The following is a 25,454-nucleotide window of genomic DNA, read 5'->3' as shown; positions in this document are numbered from 1 at the left end:
CGGGAGTTGTTGGGTTGATGTTCTCCACGGGAGCATCTTCTGCCTTGTGCCAAAAGGGGCAGAGATGGATGAGGTAGGAAGTGCGCGTGGCCTTGGAGTGTCGTCCTTGGCGGGGCAAGACTCGGGACATCTCCCAAGCAAGGGACGGTGGAGGCGATAAAAAGTCCCCTCGGGGCATCTCTCACCGCAGAGAATGCAAGACGAGTATGAGAAGACAGAGAGCCAGAGTGGCACGATGAAGAAGATGCTTGCAATCCAAAAGGCTTCCTCGTGACCCTTGAGCAATGGAGGGGCTTCAGCCGGGATCATGTTGGTGAGGTTCAGCATGTAGCCCAGGGTCCATCCGATGTCTGAATTGGCCGCCTGTGGGGAAAGAGAGAGGGGGGGTGGGAAACTTTGAGACTAGGTCAGAGAAGAATAAGAACAACAGAGAAGAAGAATGGAATAGAGCTGGAAGGGACCTTGGAGGTCTTCTAGTCCAGCCCCTCAAGCAGGAGAACCTATACCAGGGATAGCTAACCTTTTTTCTCCTCGTGTGCCGAATTCTATTCTATTCTATTCTATTTCTAATTTCTATTTCTATTTCTACTCTATATTTTTACTCTACTCTACTCTATTTTTATTTTCTATTCTATTCTATTCCTAATTTCTATTCTATTCTATTCTATTTCTATTTCTACTCTACTCTATTTTTATTCCCTATTCTATTGCTAATTTCTATTCTTTTCTGTTCTATTTCTATTTCTACTCTATTCCATTTTTGCTCTAGTCCCTATTCTATTCTATTCCTAATTTCTATTCTATTCTATTTCTATTTCTACTCTACTCTATTTTTATTCCCTATTCTATTCTATTCCTAATTTCTATTCTTTTCTGTTCTATTTCTATCTCTACTCTATTCTATTTTTTACTCTATTCCCTATTCTATTCCTAATTTCTATTCTATTCTATTCCTATTTTAATTTCTAACCTATATTATTTCAGAATAGCAATAGCAATAGCAGTTAGACTTATATACCACTTCATAGGGCTTTCAGCCCTCTCTAAGCAGTTTACAGAGTCAGCATATTGCCCCCAACAACAATCTGGGTCCTCATTTTACCCACCTCGGAGGGATGGAAGCTGAGTCACCCCTGAGCCGGTGAGATTTGAACAGCCAAACTGCAGAACTGCAGTCAGCTGAAGTAGCCTACAGTGCTGCATTTAACCATTGCGCCACCCTCTCCCCCCTCCTTCCCTTGGGCACCTTGTTCTCTCCCTTGCCATCTTGGTCGTTTTAAACTAAATTAATAGTTGCTATTTCACCTTTTAATGCGTCTTGTAAGATTTAAATGATTGTAAGCCACCTTACAATCATTTTAGTTTGTTTTAAATGATTTAGAATCATTTAAGGGATGCGGTGGCTCAGTGGGTAAGACCGTTTGGCAGTTCGAATCCCTATCGCCGCGTAATGGAGCGAGCTCCCGTGACTTGTCCCAGCTTCTGCCAACCTAGCAGTTCGAAAGCACGTCAAAAATGCAAGTAGAAAATAGGAACCACTTTTGGTGGGAAGGAACAGCGTTCCGTGCGTCTTCGGTGTTGAGTCATGCCGGCCACATGACCACGGGACGTCTTCGGACAGTGCTGGCTCTTGGCTTTGAAACGGAGAGCACCGCCCCCTAGAGTCAGGAACGTCTAGCACAGATATGTGAGGGGAACAATTCCCTTTATCTTAAGCCACCTGGAGTTTCTTCCAGTGAGATGGGCAGCGTAGTTTGTGATAAATGAACAGGTGGACCTACTGATTGGAGTAATGGACCTTGTGTCAAGAACAGCATAGAGACTCTGGCAGGTTACACCATGAAAGAAAATAAATTCATGGGGTCAAGGCTCACCTGCATTTGGAAGGCAATGTTTTGCCAGGTGTCGTTTCGGAAGCCGTAACCATCCAATAAAAGGGTCAGATGAAATTTGCACTGTCACAGTAATTCTTCAGTGGAAAGATTTTCGCGAGGGTAACTGGTGGTCAGCTGGGAGAAGCAGAGAGTAGCACAAAGGGAATCTTAACCAAACATCCCGTTTGGGTATTGTCAACTTCCAAAGTCTGAATAATACAAGGAAGGAAGGAAGGAAGGAAGGAAAGGAAGGAAGGAAGGGGGGGAGGGAGGGAGGGGGAGGGAGGGGAAGGAAGGAAGGAAGATATAGCACAGCACTAAGCATATACTGCTTCACAGTACTTTCCAGCCTCTCTAAGTGGTTCACAGAGTCAGCCTCTTGCCCCCAACCATCTGGGTCCTCATTTGACCCACCTCGGAAGGATAGAAGGCTGAGCCAATCTTGAGCCTCGTGAGATTTGAACTGCAAAACTGCAGCTAGCAGTCAGCTGAGGTATCCTGCAGTGGTGCACTCTAACCACTGGGACACCAAGGCTCAAGGGTATACATATGCATACAGTATACTCACGCATACATGCACAAATAAGATGGAAATAGAGGGAGAGGGAGATATGGACAGACAGACAGATGGACAAGTTGAGTAGGTGGATAGATAAATTGAATATATAGAAAGAAAGAAAGAATAGATAGAAAGAAAGAAAGAATAGATAGATAGATAGATAGATAGATAGATAGATAGATAGATATCAATAGATTAGAGAGAGAGAGATGATAGATTAGATGATAGATAGGTAGGTAGGTAGGTAGGTAGGTAGGTAGTTAGGTAGTTAGTTAGGTAGGTATATAGATAGATAGATAGATAGATAGATAGATAGATAGATAGATAGATAGATAGATAGATAGATAGATAGATAGATTATAACATACTTACATCGTCCCATGTTCTGGCACAGAAAACCTGGATGGCTCTCTCTACTGTGGCCAGGGGGGTTGTGGCTGTCAGGTTCAGAAAGCGGAAAGTGTAGTAATATGCTGAAAAGGCCTGGAAGATTTTAAAACAGTATCCCATATAAACACCCCGTTGAGAATTTCTCACCATACCTTCAACAGGGTGGGGACTCTCATCTCAATTAGCTTAGCAGCAATGAGAGCCAAGAGGGTACACACTGTAGCAAGGTCAAGAACCTGAAATCTTTTTAAAATCTTATTTTAAAATACAAATGGGCAGCATTGGCTCCAAGACCCAGTTTTCCTATTTCTTTGGCAAACCCCAAACTTTGAAGCTAGGGAAGGGCCATAGCAAAAATTTAAAGGTTGCTCCCTGATTCCAGAATTCCAATCGGAAAGGCGAACCTGCCTCTAATTTATGGAACAGATGCTCCAAACCAGGAGTTCCCAACCTTTCGGACCTCAGGTACATGTTTGACAAAGTAAATAAGTAAATATAAGTAATAATAGTATAATAAGTAAATAATAAGCAAATAATAAGCAAATAATAAGCAAATAATAAGCAAATAATAAGCATAATAATAAATAAGTAATAAGTAATAAGTAAATAAGTAATAAGTAAATAATAAATAAGTAATAAGTAAATAAGTAAATAAGTAATAAGTAAATAAGTAAATAAGTAAATAAGTAAATAAGTAAATAAGTAAATAGTAAATAATAAATAAGTAAATAAGTAAATAAGTAAATAAGTAATAAGTAAATAAGTAAGTAATAAGTAAATATAATACCGTATTTTTAGGACTATAAGATGCACCAGAGTATAAGATACACCATGATTTTGAAGAGGTAATTTTTTAAAAAATAGTTTTTGCATTGCAGGCCTCCCAAACCTCCGCACAAGTCAGTTTTTGCACATTTTTTGGCTTTGGGAGACTCGTAGAGTGCTCCTGGGGCAGTGGGGAGGGCAAAAAAGAATAAAAAATGACCAATTTTGGGGGGGAAAAGGGCAAGCAGAGGCTTTGGGAGGCTTGTTGAGTACTCCTGGGGCTGGGGGGCGCAAAAATGGTCTGTTTTTCCCCATTTTGCCCCCCCAGCCCCCAGGAGCACTTTGCAAGCCTCCCAAACCCTCTGCATATCCATTTTTGCAAAGTGGGTGGTGTTTTGGGAGGCCAAAAATTTGTATTCGGTGTATAAGTGCACCCAGATTTACACCCCTTTTTGGGGGGGACGTGCGTCTTATACTCTGAAAATACGGTAAGTAAACAAACAAAGAAACAAATAAACATAGACAAAAACAAATAAACATAGACAGACAACAAATCCTCCTACCAGAAACTTCCCATTGACTCTTGGCTGGTAGATCCCTTCGAAGCCGCAGGAAGATGGATCTCGGCAGCCGGAGAAGTTGAAGATGGCTTTGAATTTTTCCCGACAGAGGCTGAAATTCCCTTTGCCCCCAGAGTTACGTTGGCTGAAGATGCGGTTGAGGGCAGAGGCTTGACACACACGGATTGCCAGAGAGGGACGCCGCCAGTACCGTCTCTTGTAACCTTTTGGGTAGCAGGGGTGAGCCACCTCAACGCTGGTCCCGCCATCCTAAAAGCAACGTTCATCAATTTTTAGGCACACTGCCCGAGTCAAAAAGTGGACTGTGAAAATATCTACAGACCCCTCGCATCCTGGACATAAATTGTTTCAACTCCTTCCCTCAAAATGACACTATAGGGCCCTGCACACCAAGACCTAGACACAAGGACAGTTTTTCCCTGAATGCCACTCTGCTAAACAACTAATTCCTTCAACACTATCAAACTATTTACTAGACTGTATACTATTATTCTTCTCTTCCTTCCTAGTAACTTTCCTCCTCCACTTATGACTATAACCATGTTGCTTGTATCTTTACAATTTTATATTGTTTTATTTCTTTCCTAGTAAATTTGATTGCTTATTAGTAACCTTGACTATCACCTAAGTGTTGTATCTTATGATTCCTGATGAATGTATTGTATTTTATTTTTCTTTATGTACACTGAGAGCATCTGCACCAAAGGCAAATTCCTTGCGTGTCCACACATTTGGTCAATAAAGAATTCTATTCTATTCTATTCTGTTCTGTTCTGTTCTGTTCCATTCTATTCTATTCCGTATTTATTATTCTATTATATTCGTTCTGTTCTATCTATTCTATTCCATATTTTATTATTCTATTCTATTCCGTATTTTATTATTCTATTACATTCTGTTCTATTCTATTCTGTATTTTATTATTTTGTTCTGTTCTGTATTTTATTATTCTATTCTATTCTGTTCTCTTGTATTATATTCTATTCGGTATTTTATTATTCTATTCTGTTCTGTATTTTATTATTCTATTCTGTTCTGTATTTTATTATTCTATTCTGTTCTGTTCTGTTCTATACTGTTCTATCCTATTCTATTCTGTTCTATTCTATTCCGTATTTTATATCTATTCTATTATTCCGTATTTTATTATTCTATTATATTCCGTATTTTATTATTCTATTCTATTCTGTTCTGTTCTATACTGTTCTATACTGTTCTATTAAATTCTGTATTTTATTATTCTTCTATCTGTTCTATTCTGTATTTAATTGTTCTATTCTATTCTATTCTATTCTGTATTTTATTATTCTATTCTATTCTGTTCTATTCTTTCTGTATTCTATTTTATTCTATTCCATTCTTTCTGTATTTTATTATTCTATTCCATTCCGTATTTTATTATTCTATTCTATTCTATTCTATTCTGTATTTTATTATTCTATTCTATTCCGTATTTTATTATTCTATTCTATTCCGTATTTTATTATTCTATTCTATTCCGTATTTATTATTCTATTCTATTCCATATTTATTATTCTATTCTATTCCGTATTTTATTATTCTATTCTATTCCGTATTTTGTTATTCTATTCTATTCCGTATTTTATTATTCTGTTCTGTTCCGTATTTATTATTCTATTCTGTTCTGTTCTATACTGTTCTATCCATTCTATTCTGTTCTATTCTATTCCGTATTTTATTATTCTATTCTATTACATTCTGTTCTATCTATTCTATTCCGTATTTTTATTCTATTTTATTCCGTATTTTATTATTCTATTATTCTGTTCTGTTCTATCTATTCTATTCCGTATTTTATTATTCTATTATATTCTGTATTTTATTATCTATTATTCCGTATTTTATTATTCTATTCTATTCTGTTCTATACTGTTCTATCCTATTCTGTATTTTATTATTTATTCTTTCTGTATTTTATTATTCTATTCTATTCTGTTCTATTCTATTCTGTATTTTATTATTCTTTTCTATTCTGTTCTGTTCTATACTGTTCTATCCTATTCTGTATTTTATTATTTTATTCTATCTGTATTTTATTATTCTATTCTATTCTGTTCTATCTATTCTGTATTTATTATTCTATTCTATCTATTCTATTCTGTATTTATTATTCTATTTCTATTCTGTTCTATTCTGTTCTGTATTTTATTTATTCTAGTCTGTTCTGTTCCATTCCATTCCTAATTTCTATTCTATTCTGTTCTAATCCTGGTGGCTTCCAAGCCACCCTTGGGTCCACTTACAAGAATCAACCGGATCAACCGTTGGAAGGCCTGGTTTTGGCCATAGCAGAGGTAGCTGTGGCTATAGATGGTGTAGTTAAAGCCATAGAGGCGAAACTGCACAGCTTCGGACCGATCCGCGATCAAACCGGCCGGGATGAAGCTGATTTGGGTGGAGGCTCCCCCGAGGTCCAGAGCTCCCAGGATATTGGCTGAGGGAGGACGGATCCAGTCTCGCTCCTTGGCAGAGTACTGCAGAGAGAAGATTTAGAATAGAATCACAGAGTTGGGAGGGACCTTGGAGATCATCTAGTCCAACACCAATACCAACACCCCAAGCAGGACCATTTCTGACTGATGGCAGTCCAGTCTGTTCCAGAAAGCCTCCAGGGATGAAGCTCCCAACTTCCGAAGGCAGCGTCTGTTCCATCGATTGATTGTTCTCACTGTCAGAAAATCCCTCCTTATTTCCAGGTTGAATCTCTCCCTGGTCAGTTTCCATCCATTGTTCCTTGTCTGGCCTTCAGGTGCTTTGGAAAATAGCTTGACCCCCTCCTCTCTGGGGCAGCCCCTCAAATATTGGAAGATGCTTTCCTGTTCCCCTAGTCCTTCTTTTCATTAAACTAGACCTACCCAGTTCCTGACCGTTCATCATATGTTTCAGCCTCCAGTCCCTTAATCATCCTGTTTGATCTTTTCTGCACTCTTTCTAGAGTCTCAATATCCTTTAAAGATTAACAGAGTTGGAAGGGATCTTGTAGATCAGCTATATTTGTCAGATCATTTCTGACAGATGGCAGCCCAGTCTCTTCTTGAAAGCCTCCAGGGATGACACTCCCACAACTTCTGAAGGCAACTTCTGTTCCTTGGGTTGATTGCTCTCCCTGTCAGAAAATTTCTCCTTATTTCCAGGTTGAATCTCTCCTTGGTCAGTTTCCATCCATTATGCCTTCCTTCAAGAGGAGATACCTAATCAATTCCTGTCTCTTTAAGATAACCAGATTACTTTCCTCATGCTTCTCAGGCAAGGGTGAAGAGCAATTTCAAGATCTAAACCTCACCTCATCCCAAAGAATCATAGGGCTGGAAGGGACCTTGGAGGTCATCTAGTCCAGGGGTCACCAACCTTTCGGACCTCAGGGACCACTAAATTCATAATTTTAAATCCCGCGGACCACTAATAAGATCTGCCTAATGATCAACTGGGGGCGTGGCTAGGTGGTCATGTGAGTGGGTGGGTGTGGCCAACTCGATGTCACTCATGTCGAGGGGCACCTCACAAGCTTCTCCTCTGCCCTTCCCCTCCCAGCCCCGTCTCACCTGCCTGCCCGGGCTCCTTAGGGCCCCAAGAGGAAGGAGTTGCTGGAGCTAAGCAGCCACCAGGAGAAAGAGTTGGCAAAGCAGCTCAAATTGGATCTGGCCGAGAAGGAGGCTCAGCAGAAGCACCTCACTGAGGACTAGCAGCATAGACTTTCCAAGCAGGGGAAGACCTGCGGGAGTGCAAGGCCAGGTGCCGGCGCCTGGAGGCTCAGCGGGCTGAGATGGTCAGCCAATTTCAGGCCATGATGCAGTCCCACTGGAACGAAGCCCTCCGGCTCTTCCCCACCAGCAGCTCTTCCTTCCAGCCTTCTCCCAAAGCCCCCCACCAGGAGGCTGAAGCAGACCCCAAGTTGGAACTTCTACCCCCCCTCTGACACCTACAAAAAGACCCCGAAGGGGGAGACTCTCTGCAGCAACACAAGCATTCATTGCACATATCCTTCCCAGGGGCCGTAGTTTGAGGACCCCTGATTTAGTGCCATATGAAAAATGCAAATCATTTTTCGGTGGACCACCAACATTTTCTCACGACCACCAGTGGTCCACGGAGCCCCAGTTGGTGATTGCTGTTCTAGTCCACCCCCCTGCCCAAAACAGGAGAACTTATACCATCCTGGATAAATGGTTTTCCAATCTTCTTGGAAACCTCTGATGTCGGAGTGTCCACAACTTCTGGCTTAATGTCTAACTGTCGGGATATTTCTCCTTAGTTCTAGGCTGCTTCTCTCCTTGGCTATTTTGGCTTCGGCTTCCATTACCCTGAATCCAGTTCTACCGGTCCTACCAGAGGTGGGTTCCTACCAGTTCGCACCTATTCGGTAGAACCGGTTCGTCAAATCTACCGAACCGGTTAGAAGAGGTTCCATCAGTGGACCCAGAAAGCAGGCCACACCTACAGAAGAGGCTCCAAAAATTTTTGAAACCCACCACTGCCCCATACATACACACACACACACACACACACACACACACACACAGGGAGATACAGAGAGAGACACGAGAGAGAGAGAGAGAGAGAGAGAGAGAGAGAAAGAGAAAGAGAAGAAAGGAATAAATAAATAAATAAATAAAAAAAAAAAAAGAGTGAGATGAAAGAAAAAAAGAAAAAGGGACAGAGAGACAAAAGGAAGGAAGGAAAGAGAGAGAGAGAGAGAGAGAGAGAGAGAGAGAGAGAGAACACATGGCCGGCAAGCCACTCCCACCAGGTCACATGGCCGGCAAGCCACTCCCACAAAGGAGGCCACACCCACAGAGTAGGTTCCAAAAAAATTTGAAACCCACCACTGATCCAGCCCTACCTGGGTGAAAGAATTCAGCAGGTAGTTGATGGTGATCCAGCCAAAGGCGCCTTCCTCCTTCCGCTGAGAATTCGAGCCCCTCGGAAACTCACAGGATACTTCGGATTGTTTGGGAAACGGCCTCCAAGATCTGCGTTGCAGCTGACTCGTTCTGCATCCTGTAGTGTGGAACCGTTCGCACAGAAGAGCTGTGACTTTTTGCCTTCATGAGGACTAGAAACAGAGAAATATAACCCCTCCACTTACACTCATCATTGGGACCCAGAATGTACCACGGAGGTTGCTAGGGTGCAAACCCAGCCAGTTCTCTTTCCGGGAATAAACCACGGTTAAACAAACCTGACTTTAGCTTGTTTCGTACCCTTTATCTATTTTTTATTTAGAATTGAAATGCATCTGCTGCCCAAGTCTTCATACCTGAGTAGCCTCATGCCCGCTGTGGCTCCCAAATAAACCGGGGACTCTTGCTGTCTTTCTCGAGGGATCACTCTCAGGGCTTCCTGCAGACAATCCCGCAGAGATGTACCAGCCTGTGGAGGGTTATCAGCATAGCTGGATATTCCAGATCCTGCAGGGACCAAAACAGGTGAGATCTGGGGCTCCAGATCCTGAGCAGTTCTCATCCAGCTCCAGATCTGACCAGCTTCCAAGCAAATCTTTGGAGTTATTCAAGGATAGGTTTGGGATATTATGACTCCTGCTAAATAGAATGGAATATGGAATGAATATAGAATGGAACAAAACAGAACAGAAGAGAACAGAATAGAATATGAAATGAATATAGAATAGAATATGGGACGGGGGCTTGAAGCTACAACTGGTTTCCTCCTAACCAGCATTGTAGAAGTTTTGTCTACTTGGTCATCCTACTGTTTCTATTGTTTTTAACTATGTTGTAAATAGTTTTGCATCAAATTAGTATTTTGCTCGTTGGAGAGATGGTGATTACAATCTTAAAAGAATTAAAAAAACTGAACTTGAAAAAAAAAGAATAGAATATGAAATGAATATAGAATAGAATAGAATATGGAAGGAATATAGAATAGAATATGGAATGAATAGAATAGAATAGAATATGGAATGAATATAGAATAGAATAGCATAGAATAGGGAGATATGGAATAGAATAGAACAGAACAGAATAGAATATGGAATGAATATAGAATAGAATAGGATAGGATAGGATAGGATAGGATAGAATAGAATAGGGAATAGAATAGAACAGAACAGAACAGAACAGAATAGAATAGAATAGAATAATAGAATTTTTTATTGGCCAAGTGTGATTGGACACGCAAGGAATTTGCCTTTGGTGCAGATGCTCTCAGTGTACATAAAGAAAAATAAAATACAATACATTCATCAAGAATCATGAAATACAACACTAGGTGATTGTCAAGGTTACTAAAAAGCAATCAATACACTAGGAAAGAAATAAAACAATATAAAATTGTAAAGATACAAGCAACATGGCTATAGTCATTAGGAAGGAAGAGAAGAATAGTAATACAGTCTTAGTGAATAGTTTGGCTGTGTTGAGGGAATTATTATTTAGCAGTTTGATGGCGTTCGGGGAACGTTGTTCTGGTGTGCAGGGCCCTATAGTGTCGTTTTGAGGGTCGGAGTTGAAACAATTGATGGCCAGGATGCGAGGGGTCTGTAGATATTTTCACGGCCCTCTTTTTGACTTGTGCCGTAGACAGGCAGGTTGGTAGCACATGTAAGTTCTTTGCTATTGAATACTCTGTCTCACCATCCTCAGACACCATCAAACGTCTCAGAATAATGGGGGAAACTAACCTTTGACATTACAGGAGAACATTTGGCTAACCATGCCCGTGTTGTTTTCCTTCTCCTCCGGCCACTGGTATACAAAGAGGGACGTGTGCGATGAACCTGCATCAAATACCAAGCCATACTGGAAAGGAGTCATTCAGAAATAAAATAAGTCAGATATGAGAACGTCTTATCATGGTCTCTGCAAATAACAGCCAAAGCTAAGGCATCTCTGAACTTGGAAATCTGGTCTAGCTATTAGACACCCCTAACAGCCCTCGGGGTGTTTGGGTGGGTGTCCGTGGGTGGGTGTTCCAGCACAACTCTGGAACGCCTGGGCTGCTGAAATGAAACGGACTGAATTATACTTTTGTATACAGTGTACAAAAGTGCACCGTACTTTTGACAGTGATAGCGATAGTGGGCCTTTTGGATTCAACCTCTGTTAAGATAAAGCCTGTTGTGCCTTAAATTGGCTTCTACTGTACAGCATAGTGGAGTTGCACACTAATCCTCCCTATAGGGATTGGGATAAATGCATACCCAGGCTACTCCAGATTATCAGCTAGCATACTTTACAACAGAAAATGAAGATATAATGTTGTTAGGGGAAGTCCATTTTTGTTAGAAAACTATATGAAAACGGTTACGGTGTTCAGTGTATCTATTAGTTGGATTTAAACGAAAAGGAACTCACTTTCGTTAACCTGCGCTACAGTGAAAACGGGAGCTTACATCCCATGGGAAGGTATTTTTAAAAAAATGAAAATTAAATGTTTTAAAAGAGCTGTGAAATGGAACAATTTAGACATCCGGTCTTATGAGGACAACATTCCAGGGCTCAACCAGCACGATCACATAAATGTATGGTCTACTCATTCGTTGAGTTGTTAGATAAATCTTCTGCCTTTCTTCTCTTGGACTTGAATTGAAGTCCAAGAGAATTGAAGTATTGAAGTATTGAAGACATCAACCCAGGGTGAGGTTCAGCCAGTTCGGACCGGTTCGGGCGAACTGGATGTTAATTTTAGTCTGGTTCGCCGAACTGGTAGTTGAAAAGACTGTCCAACCCCACCCACCTGCCCCTCCACTCCCAGGAGTCTCCACGCAGCCCATGTTAGATGAGAGCTAAGGGCAGGGCCTGCGTGGAGGCTGGGAGGGTGAAAAACAGGCCTCCTGGAAGTCCAGAAATGGGCCCAGGGAGGCTGTTTTCACTGGAGCCTGGGGATGGCTAAAATGTCCCTCCCCTCGCCATGGTGCTGGAAGCCAACTAGGCCATGCCCCCATGGCACACCCCCTCCCCCCAGCAGCTGGACAGAGAACCAATAGCTAAAACGTTTGCAATCTCACCCCTGCATCAATCTTCACGTCAGGCCTGCAATTATATTCCTTTTAGAATTTTGGCCTGCCACACTTTCTCTCATTTCAATATGCTGTTTCATTAGTATAGTCGATGGGAGGGGGGAATAGAAAGGATTAGGATTGTGGAATGTGTTGTTGTCATTCTTTCCTAGAAGACCAAGGTCATCTTTTGTCTCCGCGCTTTTACACCTGACCGGAAGTGGCTGGGTGTGGATGCCAGTGTGGAAGAAGATTGGACCATGTGATGGATTGTGGGTGTGGGGACAAGATCATGAACTTTTAACGGGGTGGGATCCGGATGTAATTTCCAGAATTGGGATTTACACAGACGTGCTAAGGTGTCTGATTTATTAAACTGGCACTTTAAGGATCGTTTTGCCTTGGACTCTGATTTAATTCTACATGATACTTGGAACGCTGACACTTCTATTACCTCAAATCGGACTGGGCTTCAGTCTTCCCAATTCTGGTCCACGCCTTTTAGCATGGTGCCCCAGTTGTCTCCCTATCGCTTTGCTCACTCACCTTGTCCTTAGAAGGTTGCGTGGTGTTGTGGATTCTCACCAAGCTAAGGATCAGGGCAGTGAGGGAGAAGATACCCAAAAGACCCAGGCTTCCGCGGAGATACCAGCTGTTCCACTTGGAGCCCATTTCTGAGAAGACAAAAAAAAAAGCGAAGGTATTGGAGTTCCCAATTCAAACAGCCATGAAGATAGTCATCTAGTTTGGTTCCTTCTGGTTTTAGATGGGGAAGGTTGGTGGTGGTATGGATGCTGGAGAACATCTTCCATAAATCCAGATGGATTGTTCTTTCCTTCCTTTCTTCCTTTCCCAGTCCCTCTTTCTTTCTCTATCCCTATCCTTTCCTTCCTTCTTTCCTTCCCTCCTCCCTCCCTTTCTTCCCTTCCATCAACACTCCTTCATTCCTCCCTTCCCAGTCCCTTTCTCCCTCCATCCCTCTCTTCTTTCCTTCCTTTCCCAGTCCCTCTTTCTTTCTCTATCCCTATCCTTTCCTTCCTTCTTTCCTTCCCTCCTCCCTCCCTCCCTCCCTCCCTTTCTTCCCTTCCATCAACACTCCTTCATTCCTCCCTTCCCAGTCCCTTTCTCCCTCCATCCCTTTCATTCCTTTCCCAATTTCATCTCCTCCTCCTCCTCCCAAACCTCACTTCCTTCTAGTACTGATGATGTTCCCTACTTGGATCAGGAAATGTCTGCAAGGAATCCACCAAGCTCAGAGAGCAGCAAGGACCCCACACTCTCCTCCTCCTCCGCCGTTATGGCCCTGATGATGTTACCTAGCTGGGTAATAAAACATCTGCAAAAAGACACCAAAGCTCAGAGAGCACCAAGATCCACAGTCCTCTCCCTCCTTCGCCCCCTTTCCTTCCTTCTCCTCTCCTCCCCACATCCCACTCCCTTCTAGTACTGATGATGTTCCCTAACTGGGCCATGAAATGTCTGCAGGAAATCAACCAGGCTCACAGAGTGCCAAGGACCCCATAATTACTCCTCCCTACTCTATCTGAGATCTTCTGCCTAGCTGTTCTGATCTAGGCTACCCAAGAGCAGGAAGCCAACTCCTTGTCCCAACAAAAACTCTTTTATTAATTGACTGTGAATTCTGCTCATTCACATCCAGCAAAGTCTTTCGAGGGAGGATTTACAGTCACAGACCTTATCTGGCTTGGAGAGCTGCCAGGCCGATCTCTGAAGAACTTGGCAAGGAGTCTCGGAGAGTTACGAACAATGAAGTGAATTCATGGTCTCCTGCAAACTCCAGTCCCCTTTCTCTCCTCTTTTATTTCCTCTGGGAGGGGCCATTCAGCGTACACCTGTGGCCTTACTCCCAAGTCGACCCCTGTTCTTTAGCTCTTCCCTTTGTCTGGCTGCTCTGTGCATGCGCACACTGGAACAGGCTCCAGCTGTTCTTCTGCCTCACTGATGTCTGACTCTGAAGGCAGCTGATAACTGTCAGACGGCTCTGCCCCCCTTTCTGCCTCCGACACAGAGCCCTCATCCAAGCCTTCCCCAGACTCCAGGACTGGCCCATCTTCCTCCCCAACCTCCTCACTGTCCAACTCTGCTGCCAGTTCTGCTGGCAAGCCACAATACCGGCATTTGGGCATCCCACCTCATGGGAAACAGATCTGTGTTGCCAGGTTTTCCAACTCCAACCCAGGAAGGGAGAAAAAGAGCTGTCCCTTCCTGGTCTCGACTTTGTCCTTGATGGCATTTGCATTCCTAATCAATGAAGGCCACCCCGGCTTCCTTCTAGCCGCATATTTCCTTTTGTCCTAAGTCACGCCAACCAGAAAACTCCGTGCCGACCACCTGCGAGGCTGCCACCAAAATCTTTGCAAGCCGTCAAGTTACGGAGATGACCTGCAAGCCTCCTTCCTTCCCAGCTGCGTGGAGAACAATGCAAGGCTTTTCCGAGCGCTGGGATGCCTACGGAGCTTAGCTCAAGGAAGGATTAACCTCTTGCTCCTGACACCTGCGTACATTTGCTGGGGTGGAGGGATGGGGGGGAATCCGAATTGGGCTGCAAATTGCAGCACGGAAAACACTGCATGCTTGGGCTGAGTGTAGCGATTGTTGCTTCCAGGAAATGCATGTGGGGTTTTTTTTGGTTTATGTTCTGCTTTTGAGGTTTGGGGGCTCAGGCAAGCTTCATCCATTCTGGTTGCAAAAACGGTTTGCAAAAAATACAGACTCCTCTGGAGCGAATGGCATTCTTCCCCTCTTCTACTGAATCTCGTTTGAGGGTGGAAAAGATGGGCCCAAAAGCAAATCAAATAAAAGACGAGGCTCCTTCGATCCATCAGTGAAGTGTTTAGCTATTTAAGCTAAAGTAAATGTTCCCCATGGACATTTGTGCTAGTTATTCCCGACTCTAGGGGGCGGTGCACATCTCTGTTTCAAAGCCGAAGAGCCAGCACTGTCCGGAGACATCTCCGTGGTCATGTGCAAATAGTAGAGAAAGAAGGAGGAGGAGGAGGAGAGGAGGGGAGGAGGAGGAGGAGGAGGGGAGGAGGAGGAGGAGAGAAGAAAAGAAGAAAAAAGAAGAAGAAGAAGAAGAAGAAGAAGAAGAAGAAGAGATTATGAAAAAATCCTAGCAAATCAGCCCTATCCTTCTCCAACCTGGAGAAGGGAGGAGGAGGGGGGGAGGAAGAGGAGAAAGAATTAGGAGAATTAGAATTAGAATTAGGAGGAGGAGGAGGATGAGAAGAAGAAGAAGAAGAAGGAGGAGGAGGAGGAGGAGGAGGAGAAGAAGAAGAAGAAGAAAAGAAGAGGAGGAGGAGGAGAGATTATGAAAGAACTAGCAAATCACCTCTATCCTTCTTCTTCAACCTGGGGAGAGGAGGAGGAAGAAGGGGAGAGGGAGGAAGAGGAGGAGGAAGAAGAAGAGATTATGAAGAATCCTAGCAAATCAGCTCTATCCTTCTTCTCCAACCTAGAAGAGGAGGAGGAGGAGAAGAAGAGGAGGAGGAGGAGGAGAGGAGGAGGAGGACAACAACAACAACAAGAAAAACAAGAACAAGAAGAAGAACAAGGACAAATAAATGTTATGGATGCTTAGATGTTAGGCTTACTAGCAACTAAAAGTAGCTTCCGGCATCCATGATTGAACCATTTCATTTGCATCCCTTTGGACAGAAAGAAAAGAGTAAAAAAAAAAGTCCCCAAGGACATTAGCTCCCCCTTTGATCCCATCTATTGAACATTCTTGTTTAGAGAGCGGCGTCCATCTCTATATATAGAACGGGGACAATCAAATAAGTTGATTGAGCTGGTGGCCTTCAGCCAAGGAACCAACCTTGTGCCAACAGAGTTACCACATTCCAAAAGGCCATAAAGAGATGGGCAAGGGGTCCCTCAAGCCAGCTGTTGAGAGCCACACCCATCCCACACAAACTGAAACGGGCAATGAGTCACAATCGTGTAGCCAATGAGCAAAGGGTTTCCCGAAATCCCTCTCCAATTCCCACGGCTAACCTTGAATTTGCAAGGTTGGATGCAAAACCTCATACCTGGCCTTGAAATTGCTTCCTCCTTTCCAAATCTCACTTCAGGGGTGGGTGGGGAGCAGTGGTGGGATTCAATAATTTACCAACCAGTTCTCTGTCCTAATGACCAGCTGGGTAGGCGGGGCTTGGTGGTCATGTGATCACGAGGGCGTGGCCAAGTCAAGGTCACTCAGGTCGATGGGGAACTTCACCTTAGTTTGTAAGTTTGTAAGTTTGATTTTATTTATAGGCCGCCCAATCCCGAAGGACTCCGGCCGGCTAGTTGTTACAATGGCAATAAGGGTTAACTGGAGAGGCAGTTTCTGTAAGCAGGGCAATAAAGATGAGGCTAGAAACACACCAGAATATCCCTTTCTGCCTTCCTTACAGGATTAGCCCTGTAAAGTGGGAAAAAACCAAAAGATTTCTTCCAAAAACCGGTTCTCCGAACTGGTTAGAAAGTTACCAACCGGTTCACCCGAGTCTGCGAACCGGCTGAATCCCACCACTGGGGGGGAGAGACCTAGGGAACCCACCCACCCTTTTCAAGGTTGCTGTGAGGCTAAAACACTCCAAACTTTGAGTTTCTAAGAGGTCCGTTCCTATTTTTATACGACAGCCGCCAAAAAAATGTGCTGATTTTCCAAAGCAGTCCCTTAAATTTGACTCCGTGAGGTTCTTCTTCTGCCTGGACCTTCGTTTGCCTTCAATCTTTCCTTGGAGGGTTAAGTGGAAGGAGGACGCCGTGTTTTTCTGGATGTCGCCTCACCTGTCTGAAATATTCTTTCACTTTTTGATGGTTTTGATGATTTCCCTTGGCTTTTCCCACTCGGCTTGCACCTCAGTGGGTGGAGAAAGTCCTCTCTCCCTGCATGGATGTGGTGTTACCCTCTTGTCTAATTGTGGGGCTCCTGTGACAATTTTGCCAGAGGGTGTGCCCCTTGGAGTCAACGTTGGCTCCAGGGGGCTGCCTCATCTAGTCTCTGCAGTTTTCTTGGCAACTTTTTGGGGGTCTGTTTTGCCATATTTTCACAGAATTACACAGTTGGAAAGGACCTTGGAGGTCTTCTAGTCCAACCCCCTGCCCAAGACCCAATACCATGTCAGACAACACTTCTCCAGTCTCTTCTTCAAAACCTTCAGTGATGGAGCATTCACAACTTCTGGAGTTCCACCGATTAATTGTTCTCACTGTCAGGAAATTTCTCCTTAGTTCTAGGTTGCTTCTCCCTTGATTAGTTTCCATCTGTTGCTTCTTGTCCTGCCTTCTGATGCTTTGGAGAATAGCTTGACTCCTTCTTCTTGTGGCAGGAAACCTTCTACCATGTAGTGGAAGGTCCAGTTAAACTGATCTATTGCTAAACTCTCAAAACAGGAAGTTTCTCAACTTAACAGACTTACAGAATAGCAAGAGTCGGGAGGGACCTTGGAGGTCTTCTAGTCCAACCCCCTGTTCAAGCAGGAGACCCTCTACTCTTCTGGACAAATCACTGCCTGGTCTTTTCATAAAAAGCTCCAGTGATGGAATAACCCACAATTTCCGGAGGCAAACCGTTCCACTGGTTAATGGTTCTCACTGCTAGGAGATTTCTCCGTTTTAGCAGGATTTGACTCGTTAAATTCTTAATTTCGGGACAGCCCCACAAATATTGGGAGACTAACTCTTACCCTTCTAAGGCTGAGACAGACTGGCCCAAGGTCACACAGGGCTTTGTGTCCAAGGCAGGATCAGAACTTAGGATCCCTTGATTTCTAATCTGGTGCCCTTCACTGCTACATCAAATTGTCTCTCTCTTATATGTTTTATACACAGGAGACAGGGGATTTCTATTTTCTGTTCTTCTTTTTTTACTCCTGCCCACCGCTGGAGGTTTTCAAGAAAGGATTTGCCCAGAACGGTATAGGGTCTCTTGCTTGAGCAGGGGGTTGGACTAGAGGACCTCTCCGCTCCCTTCCAGCCCTGTGATTCTTTGCTCTAAACACCTCTAGGGAGTCAGTATTTGCAGTGGGTCAGATTTTCATGGCATCGAACCAGAAAAAACATCCCTTTTGAATACCTTAAGTGCCACTTGAGGTCTGCAGGCTTTTCCACCCTAACGCTCCCTCCAAACACATCAAAAGATGATTATCAGTGTCGCTTTCAAAACCTTAACTACCATTCTCTTTTGTTTGCCCTGGAACAAAAGGGTTTAAAAAAAAAGAAATCCAGGAAGCGAATTGGCACAATAGCTGACACAAGAGATCTAGAAACTTTGTGGGCAGTTAAGCCCATTAAGCCCAGAGCCTAAAATTACTTAATGACACCCTTGGAAAGCATATTTTTAATTCTGCCCTCTCGCTCAAGAAAGCTAAATTAGCCCTACACCCCCAAGGCTTCTTTGAAGGCGGTTTCTAAAGGCCGGAAGTATTTGAGGCGAGGAATATTATTATTAAGGAACAATGCTTCCGAATGTGTCTTGATTTCGAAATCCCTTGCACAAGAATGGAATGGACCAAAGAAAAGGAAGATATGCCTACAACATGTTAGGATTTGGAAATTTCATTTTGGGCTATCTCTCTCGGTGGGTAAAGGTTTCAGCTGCTAACTTTCTGCAGCCGTAACGTTTCAACCCATCCCGTCTGTATGGAGTCAGATTAACAGAACAGGATAACAGAGTTGAAGGGACCTTGTAGGTCATCTAGTCCAACCCCCCACCCGAGCAGGAGTCCCTACACCATTTCTGACAAATGCAGTCCAGTCTCTTCTTGAAAGCCTCCAGGGATGAAGCTCCCACAACTTCCGAAGGCAACTCCTGTTCCATGGGTTGATTGTTCTCGCTGTCAGGAAATTCCTCCTTATTTCCAGGCTGAATCTCAGTTTCCATCTATTATTCCTTGTCTGAGTCCTCGGCTTACACCAGAATCGAGCCCAACATTCCCATCACTAAGTGAGTCTGTTGTTAAGTGAGTTTTTGCCCCATTTTACCACCTTTCTCGCCTGTGTTGTTAAGTGAATCCCTGCGGCTGTTAAGCTAATAATGTGGTTGTTAAACGAGTCCCATTTTCTGCTTGACGTGGTTTGACCCAATTCGGATGCTTGGCAACTGGCAACCATCATAAATACGAGCCAGTTCCAAGCATCCGAATTGGGGATTCCGATCATGGGAATTCTGCCACAGTCGTAAGTGTGAAAATAAGTCACTTTTTCCAGTGCTGTTGTAGCTTTGAACGGTTGCTAAATGAATGTTGTAAATTGAGGACTGTTGTGTGTTGGACAATGATCAATAACTAATGAAGTTTCAATGGCTACTTCCCCAGCCGGCCTTGTGAGCCCAAAAGTTAATGTTTCAACTTTAATACATATAATAAAAGTTTTATATCCCGTTCACAGAAATAGTTTCAGCATTTTAATGCTTATTTCCACCCTGTTTTAACAACGTTCCCACAGAGGACAGCTTATACAGATGACGTAAAATAGGCACTTAATTTTTACTTCCCCTTATCTGCTCAGTGCTCATTATTTTTCGAATTTCCCCCCCATTTAATAATTAACCTTTCACCCAAAGTGAATCCTTTCTTGAGCTGGCATATTCCTCTTTTCTTTTTTTAAATAAATATGATTCATTTTGAAAAACTGGTGCATTGTCAGGGTATACCATTTACAAATTTAAAAAAAGACCAAAAGAAAAGAAGAGCGGTGTTAAACATTGACATGCGAATAACAATATAGCAACAATAGTTAATATAACCAAATTTAGCTAGGTTTCTTCTTACATTAGAGTATTGTAATTATTTACCTTCTTACTTTCGGTACTAACATTTATGATCTTACTTTTCTCTAATCCCCTACCTCTTGCTTCTATCCATTCATCGAATTTACTCCAAATCATATCATACTCTGTATCTTTTTGATCTTTAATTTTAAAGGTTAATCTAACCATTTCAGCACAGTCAAAAAATTTTTTCAAATTACAGCCTCCTCTGGTGGGTTATTCACATTTTCCCAATATTAGCATATATGATCCTTCCTGCTGTCGGTATGTGTAAAACTAAATATGTGTCCCCTTTATCATAGCCCTCTGATAGCATACCTACGAGACATGTTTCTGGTTTCAACAGAATAGAGTAGAGTAGAGTAGAGTAGAGTAGAGTAGAGTAGAATAGGAATAGAATAGAATAGAATAGAAATTAAGAATAGAATAAGGAATAGAATAGATAAGGAATAGAATAATAACAGAAGAATAGAATAGAATAAGGAATAGAATAATGAACAGAATAGAATAGAATAGAATATGGAATAGAATAAGGAACAGAATAAATAGAATAGAAATTAGGAATAGAATAGGAACAGAATAGAATAGATAAGGAATAGAATAAGGAACAGAATAGAATAGAAATTAGGAATAGAATAAGGAACAGAATAGAATAGGGAATAGAATAAGGAACAGATAGAATAGAATAGGGAATAGAATAAGGACAAATATAATAGAATACAATACAATACAATACAATAGAAATTACTAGAATAAGGAACAGAATAGAATAGAATAAGGAATAGAATTAGGAACAGAATAGAAGAATAAGGAATAGAATAAGGAACAGAATAGAATAGAAATTAGAATAAGGAACAGAATAGAATAGAATAGAATAGAATAGAAATTAGGAATAGAATAAGGAACAGAATAGAATAGAATAAGGATAATAAGGAACAGAATAGAATAGAATAGAAATTAGGAATAGAATAAGGAATAGAATAGATAGTATAATAGTATAGAATAGTATAGAAGAGAAGTGAAGTGAAGTTCTGTTTGATTATCATTTCCAGCCAGTTTTGTATTTCCTCCCAATATTCTCTTGCTTTTACCACCACATGTAGTAAAAGGTACCTGGCATATTCCTAAATGGTAAAAGATTTTTTTTGTGGGGGGGGAATGATCTTGGATAGGAGATGAACTTAGCTGAACACCCCCCCCCCAAGATCTTTGCCATTTCAATATCACAGGATTATCACAACTGCTAATGGATCAAGTGAATCCAGTAATAAGACTAGAAGAAGATTCTCACCTTTTCCGCGATCTAGTTATGTTTTCAAGTGAGCGATGTTTCTTTAAACCGAAAGGGAAAAAGGCTCAAGGTGAATAGAACACTGTCATCAGCCCTTAGTTAATTTTAATGTATCATTTTTGAAGGCAGCTTCAATCCATTCACCCCAGAGCAATAAAGATTACGCCTTCAAATTGAATGCATATATCCCCACCAAAACAAAGAGTATGTCAGCTGACGACTCGAGTTCCAGAATAACCGAAGTGGGAAGGGACCTTGGGAGGTCCTCTAGCCCAACCCACTGCTCAAGCAGAAGACTCATATTATTTCAGACAAATGGGTGTCCTGTATTTTTTAAAAAAACTCCAGTGTTGCAGCATTCAAAACTTCTGGAGGGAAGCCACTGTTCCACTGGTTAATTGTCAGGAAATTTCTCCTTAGTTCTAAGTTGCTTCTCTCCTCCGTTAATTTCCATCCATTGCTTCTTGCCTTCTGGTGCTTTGGAAAATAGTTGACCCCCCTCGTCTTTGTAGCAGCCCTCAAATATTGGAAGACTGCTATCATGTCACCCTAGTCCTTCTTTTCATTAAACTAGACATACCCAGTTCCTGCAAACGTTCTTCATATGTTTTAGCCACCAGTCCCTTAATCATCTTTATTGCTCTTCTCTGAACTTTTTCTAGAGCCTCAACATCTTTTTTATATGGTGGCAACCAAAACTGAATATAACATGCCAAGTGTGATCCAATCAAATCTAGCAGATTGGGCCAGGAAGTTAGCCCAGAAGATCCGAAGACGAGACTTTTCCATAGTGGCTCTTGGTCTATGGGGCAGCCTGCCTTCAGAGATTAAAAGGGCCCCAGCCCTGTTAGATTTTTAGGTAAAGGTAAAGGTTCCCTCGCATTTGTGATAGTCATTCCCAACTCTAGGGGGCAGTGCTCATCTCCGTTTCAAAGCTGGAGAGCCAGCACTATCTGAAGACGTCTCCGGGGTCATGTGGCCGGCATGACTCAACGCTGAAGGCGCACGGAACGCTGTTCCCTTCCCACCAAAGGTGGTTCCTATTTTTACTTACATTTTGACGTGCTTTCGAACTGCTAGGTTGGCAGAAGCTGGGAGAAGTCACGGGAGCTCACTCCGTTACGTGGTGCTAGGGATTCGAACTGCCGACTTTTCTGATTGACAAGCTCAGGGCCTTAGCCAATGAAGATTTTTATAAGGCCCTAAAAACCTCGCTATGTTCCTATGTCTGGGGGTGCCGAATGTGTTAAGGGCCCTGTTTCCTGGTCTGTATTCCTACTTGGCCAAGTATTTTGGCTGCTCTGGATAGTGAAGCCAGATGTTCTTATTGGGGCCTTTTATTGTTTTAAAGTGTTTTCAGTGTCTTCATGTAATATATTTCTGAATTGTAAGCCACCTAGAGTCCTTGACTGAGACGAGCGGAAGTAAAAATAAAATAAAGGAAGGAAAAAAAAAGAAAGAAAGAAAGAAAAAAGAATGAATGAATGAATGAATGAATGAATGAATGAATGAATGAATAAACATCCTTATGGTCATCATCACTCAAATACATCATCTGGCATTCTACTTTATATTTACAAAACCTAAGGCAGAGGTTTGGGGGAAGAGGTACTTCTGTAAAATATAAAAGGTTGCAAAAAGGAGGAGGAGGGGAGGAGGGAGAGGAGGAGGAGGAGGAGGAGGAGAAGAAGAAGAAGAAGAAGTTGTTATTATAAAAGAAATTTTGTAAAATATAAAATGTTGCAAATAGTGGAAGAGAAGAAGACGTTTGTAAATATAAAATGTTGCAAATAGTAGAGAGAGCAGGAGGAAGAGGAGGAGGAGAGGAGGAGGAGGAGGAGGAGGAGGAGGAGGAGAGAAGAAGAAGAAGAAGAAGAAGAGAGAAGAAGAGAAGTAGATGAAGTAGTAAAGTAGTAGAAGTAGTAGTAAAAGTAGTAGTAGTAGTATAGTAGTAGTAGTTAGTAAGAAGAAGAAAAAAAAAAGAAAAGAAGAAGAAAGAAGAAGAAGAGAAGAAGAAGAAAGAAAGAAGAAGAAGAAGAAGAAGAAGAAGAGACTAGTGCCTAAAGGATCCTAAAATATCTAAACGAAATGAAAAAGCAGAAGGAAGAGAAGAAGAAAAGACAAACTCGAACTGTACCCATCTCCCCCTCCAGAGAAAAGTAAGAAAAGTAAGAGAAGAAGAGTTGTTCTCACTTACCCCCAGAAGGCAGAATGTGGGGTCTTCCCAAAAACCGGGGCAGGATAGCACCAGGAAGAAGACAGCAGCGAGGTTAAACTCTGGCTGACTGCGCAAAGCTTGCTTGTGGACGGAGATTAATGCGTCTGGGTCCAGCCCCTCGTGTTTCCCCTCCCTCCCTCCCTTCCTAGCCTCAGAGGTCCTCTTAGGCAACACCCCCCCACACACACACAATCACATGCACAACACCGGAGCACATTCTGCTCACTGGTTTTGTTTACCAGTTGGCAAGGGCTGTCCCTTTCCTTTTTTTTATATTATTTTTTCCCAGCAAAGCGCGTCAGATTGCAAGAGCTTCTCCATCAAAATGTTTGCTTGCCTTGTGTTTCAAGCCATCCAGGGAAAAATGCACCTGTCGTTTGCAGGAGAGAGAGACGGAGAGATCCGGAGAGAGTGGAAAGTGAGTTTGAGCTCACAAAAAGCCATGGCTTCCTGCCCAGCCGAGCTTAGGTTGTGACAGGGGGAGAAAAAAGAAAGAAAAGGAAAAAGAAGAAAAGAAAGGTTCGATTCATGTCTGATCTGGCTTGGGGTAAAATTAGAAATCCAATACAAAGCCCAGGAGGGTTGGTTGGTCTGTAAACACTAGCAGACTCTGGAGATTTCAGCCTGCGTCAACTTTATTTCAAGTTTAGGAGCACGGTGGAAATTGCTTTTTTTTTTTTTAATAGTTCCAACATGGTGGCTTATGCCTTGAGAGGGAATTGTGGAGCTACTTCAGCAGGTAGACAGGTAGATAGATAGACAGACAGACAAGGCAGACAGTTTAAAGGTGATAGAATGGATAATAGGTGTGTGTGTGCGTATGTGTTTGTGTGAGAGAGAGGGAGGTATATAATGGATGGAGAGAGACAGAGACAGAGAAAAAATATGGATGGATAGCTGATAGATAGATAGATAGATAGATAGATGATAGATAGATAGATAGATAGATAGATAGATATAGATAGATAGATAGACAGACAGACAAAGAGATGGATGGATTGAAGATAGATAGATGATAGATAGATAGATAGATAGATAGATGGATGGATGGATGGATGGATGGATGGATGGATGGATGGATGGATGGATGGATATGGGTATGGGTATGGGTATGGTATAGGTATAGGTATAGGTATAGGTATAGGTATAGATGATAGATAGATGATAGATAGATAGATAGATAGATAGATAGATAGATAGACAGACAGACAGACAGACAGACAGACAGAAAGAGAGAGATGGATGGATAGTAGATAGATAGATAAATGGATGGATGGATAGACGGACGGACGGAAGGACAGACAGACAGATGGACAGACAGTCAGGCAGACAGTTTATAGATGATAGAATAGATAACCTTAATTCTTTAACAGATTAACAGAGTTGGAAGGGACCTTATAGATCATTTAGTCCAACCCTCCATCCAAGCAGGATACCATATACCATTTCTATACACCATACAGTAGATATTGATGATAAATTGTTATGAGAGAGAGAGATAAATGGTGATAAATTGATATGAGAGAAGAGACAGAGAGACAGAGACAGACAGACAGAGACAGACAGACAGACAGACAGAGAAAACACACACAGACAGAGAGGTAGAGAGAGGTAGAGAGGTAGAGAGAGGTAGAGAGGTAGAGAGAGAGAGTGGTAGAGAGAGAGAGCAAAATTAGATATTCCTATAATTTAAGGATCCTGGGTTGGGGTGGGATTTCTTCCATCACTTTTCAATTACGTGACAAATATTTTCACCTGGGTCTTTGCTTTTGGATACTTAGCCGAAGGGGCAAACACTGAAATGTTCAAAATCAACCCACAAAGGCAATCAAGCACATATTTCACACCCGTATATGGCTCATCAAACATCTGGGGGAAATACATTTCTCTCTCATCCACATTTGCTCATCTTCAGTTTCCGTCATGCAGAACGCACAGCATTAGCCAAACCGCACGATTTATAGTAAAGCCATCATCTGTGCTGGAAGCGGAGCTGTCCTTAGGACATATTTCAAAAT

At 42.4% G+C, this 25,454-nt stretch overlaps 1 protein-coding gene across 1 annotated transcript in view; it reads right to left on the bottom strand.

Moving 5' to 3' along the window:
* ENTPD8 (ectonucleoside triphosphate diphosphohydrolase 8) overlaps positions 1–23,539 on the bottom strand; it is a 23,913-nt gene extending 374 nt beyond the window's left edge. The window contains 15 exon segments of the mRNA XM_032232638.1: positions 1–231; positions 234–363; positions 1,875–2,009; positions 2,806–2,916; positions 4,152–4,279; positions 4,282–4,363; positions 4,365–4,418; positions 6,434–6,664; positions 9,031–9,089; positions 9,092–9,133; positions 9,136–9,188; positions 9,448–9,598; positions 10,831–10,948; positions 12,694–12,821; positions 23,416–23,539. The exon segment at positions 1–231 is cut by the window's left edge and continues 374 nt beyond it. Coding sequence (XP_032088529.1) covers positions 182–231; positions 234–363; positions 1,875–2,009; positions 2,806–2,916; positions 4,152–4,279; positions 4,282–4,363; positions 4,365–4,418; positions 6,434–6,664; positions 9,031–9,089; positions 9,092–9,133; positions 9,136–9,188; positions 9,448–9,598; positions 10,831–10,948; positions 12,694–12,819 — 1,470 coding nt within the window. The 5' untranslated portion in view covers positions 12,820–12,821; positions 23,416–23,539 and the 3' untranslated portion in view covers positions 1–181.
* Positions 23,540–25,454: the final 1,915 nt, after the last annotated feature.

Source organism: Thamnophis elegans, chromosome 16 (assembly GCF_009769535.1).
Source record: "Thamnophis elegans isolate rThaEle1 chromosome 16, rThaEle1.pri, whole genome shotgun sequence".
NCBI lineage: Eukaryota > Metazoa > Chordata > Lepidosauria > Squamata > Colubridae > Thamnophis > Thamnophis elegans.
The sequence above is the reverse complement of the archived record's forward strand: the minus strand, read 5'-3'. Positions and strand labels throughout refer to the sequence as shown.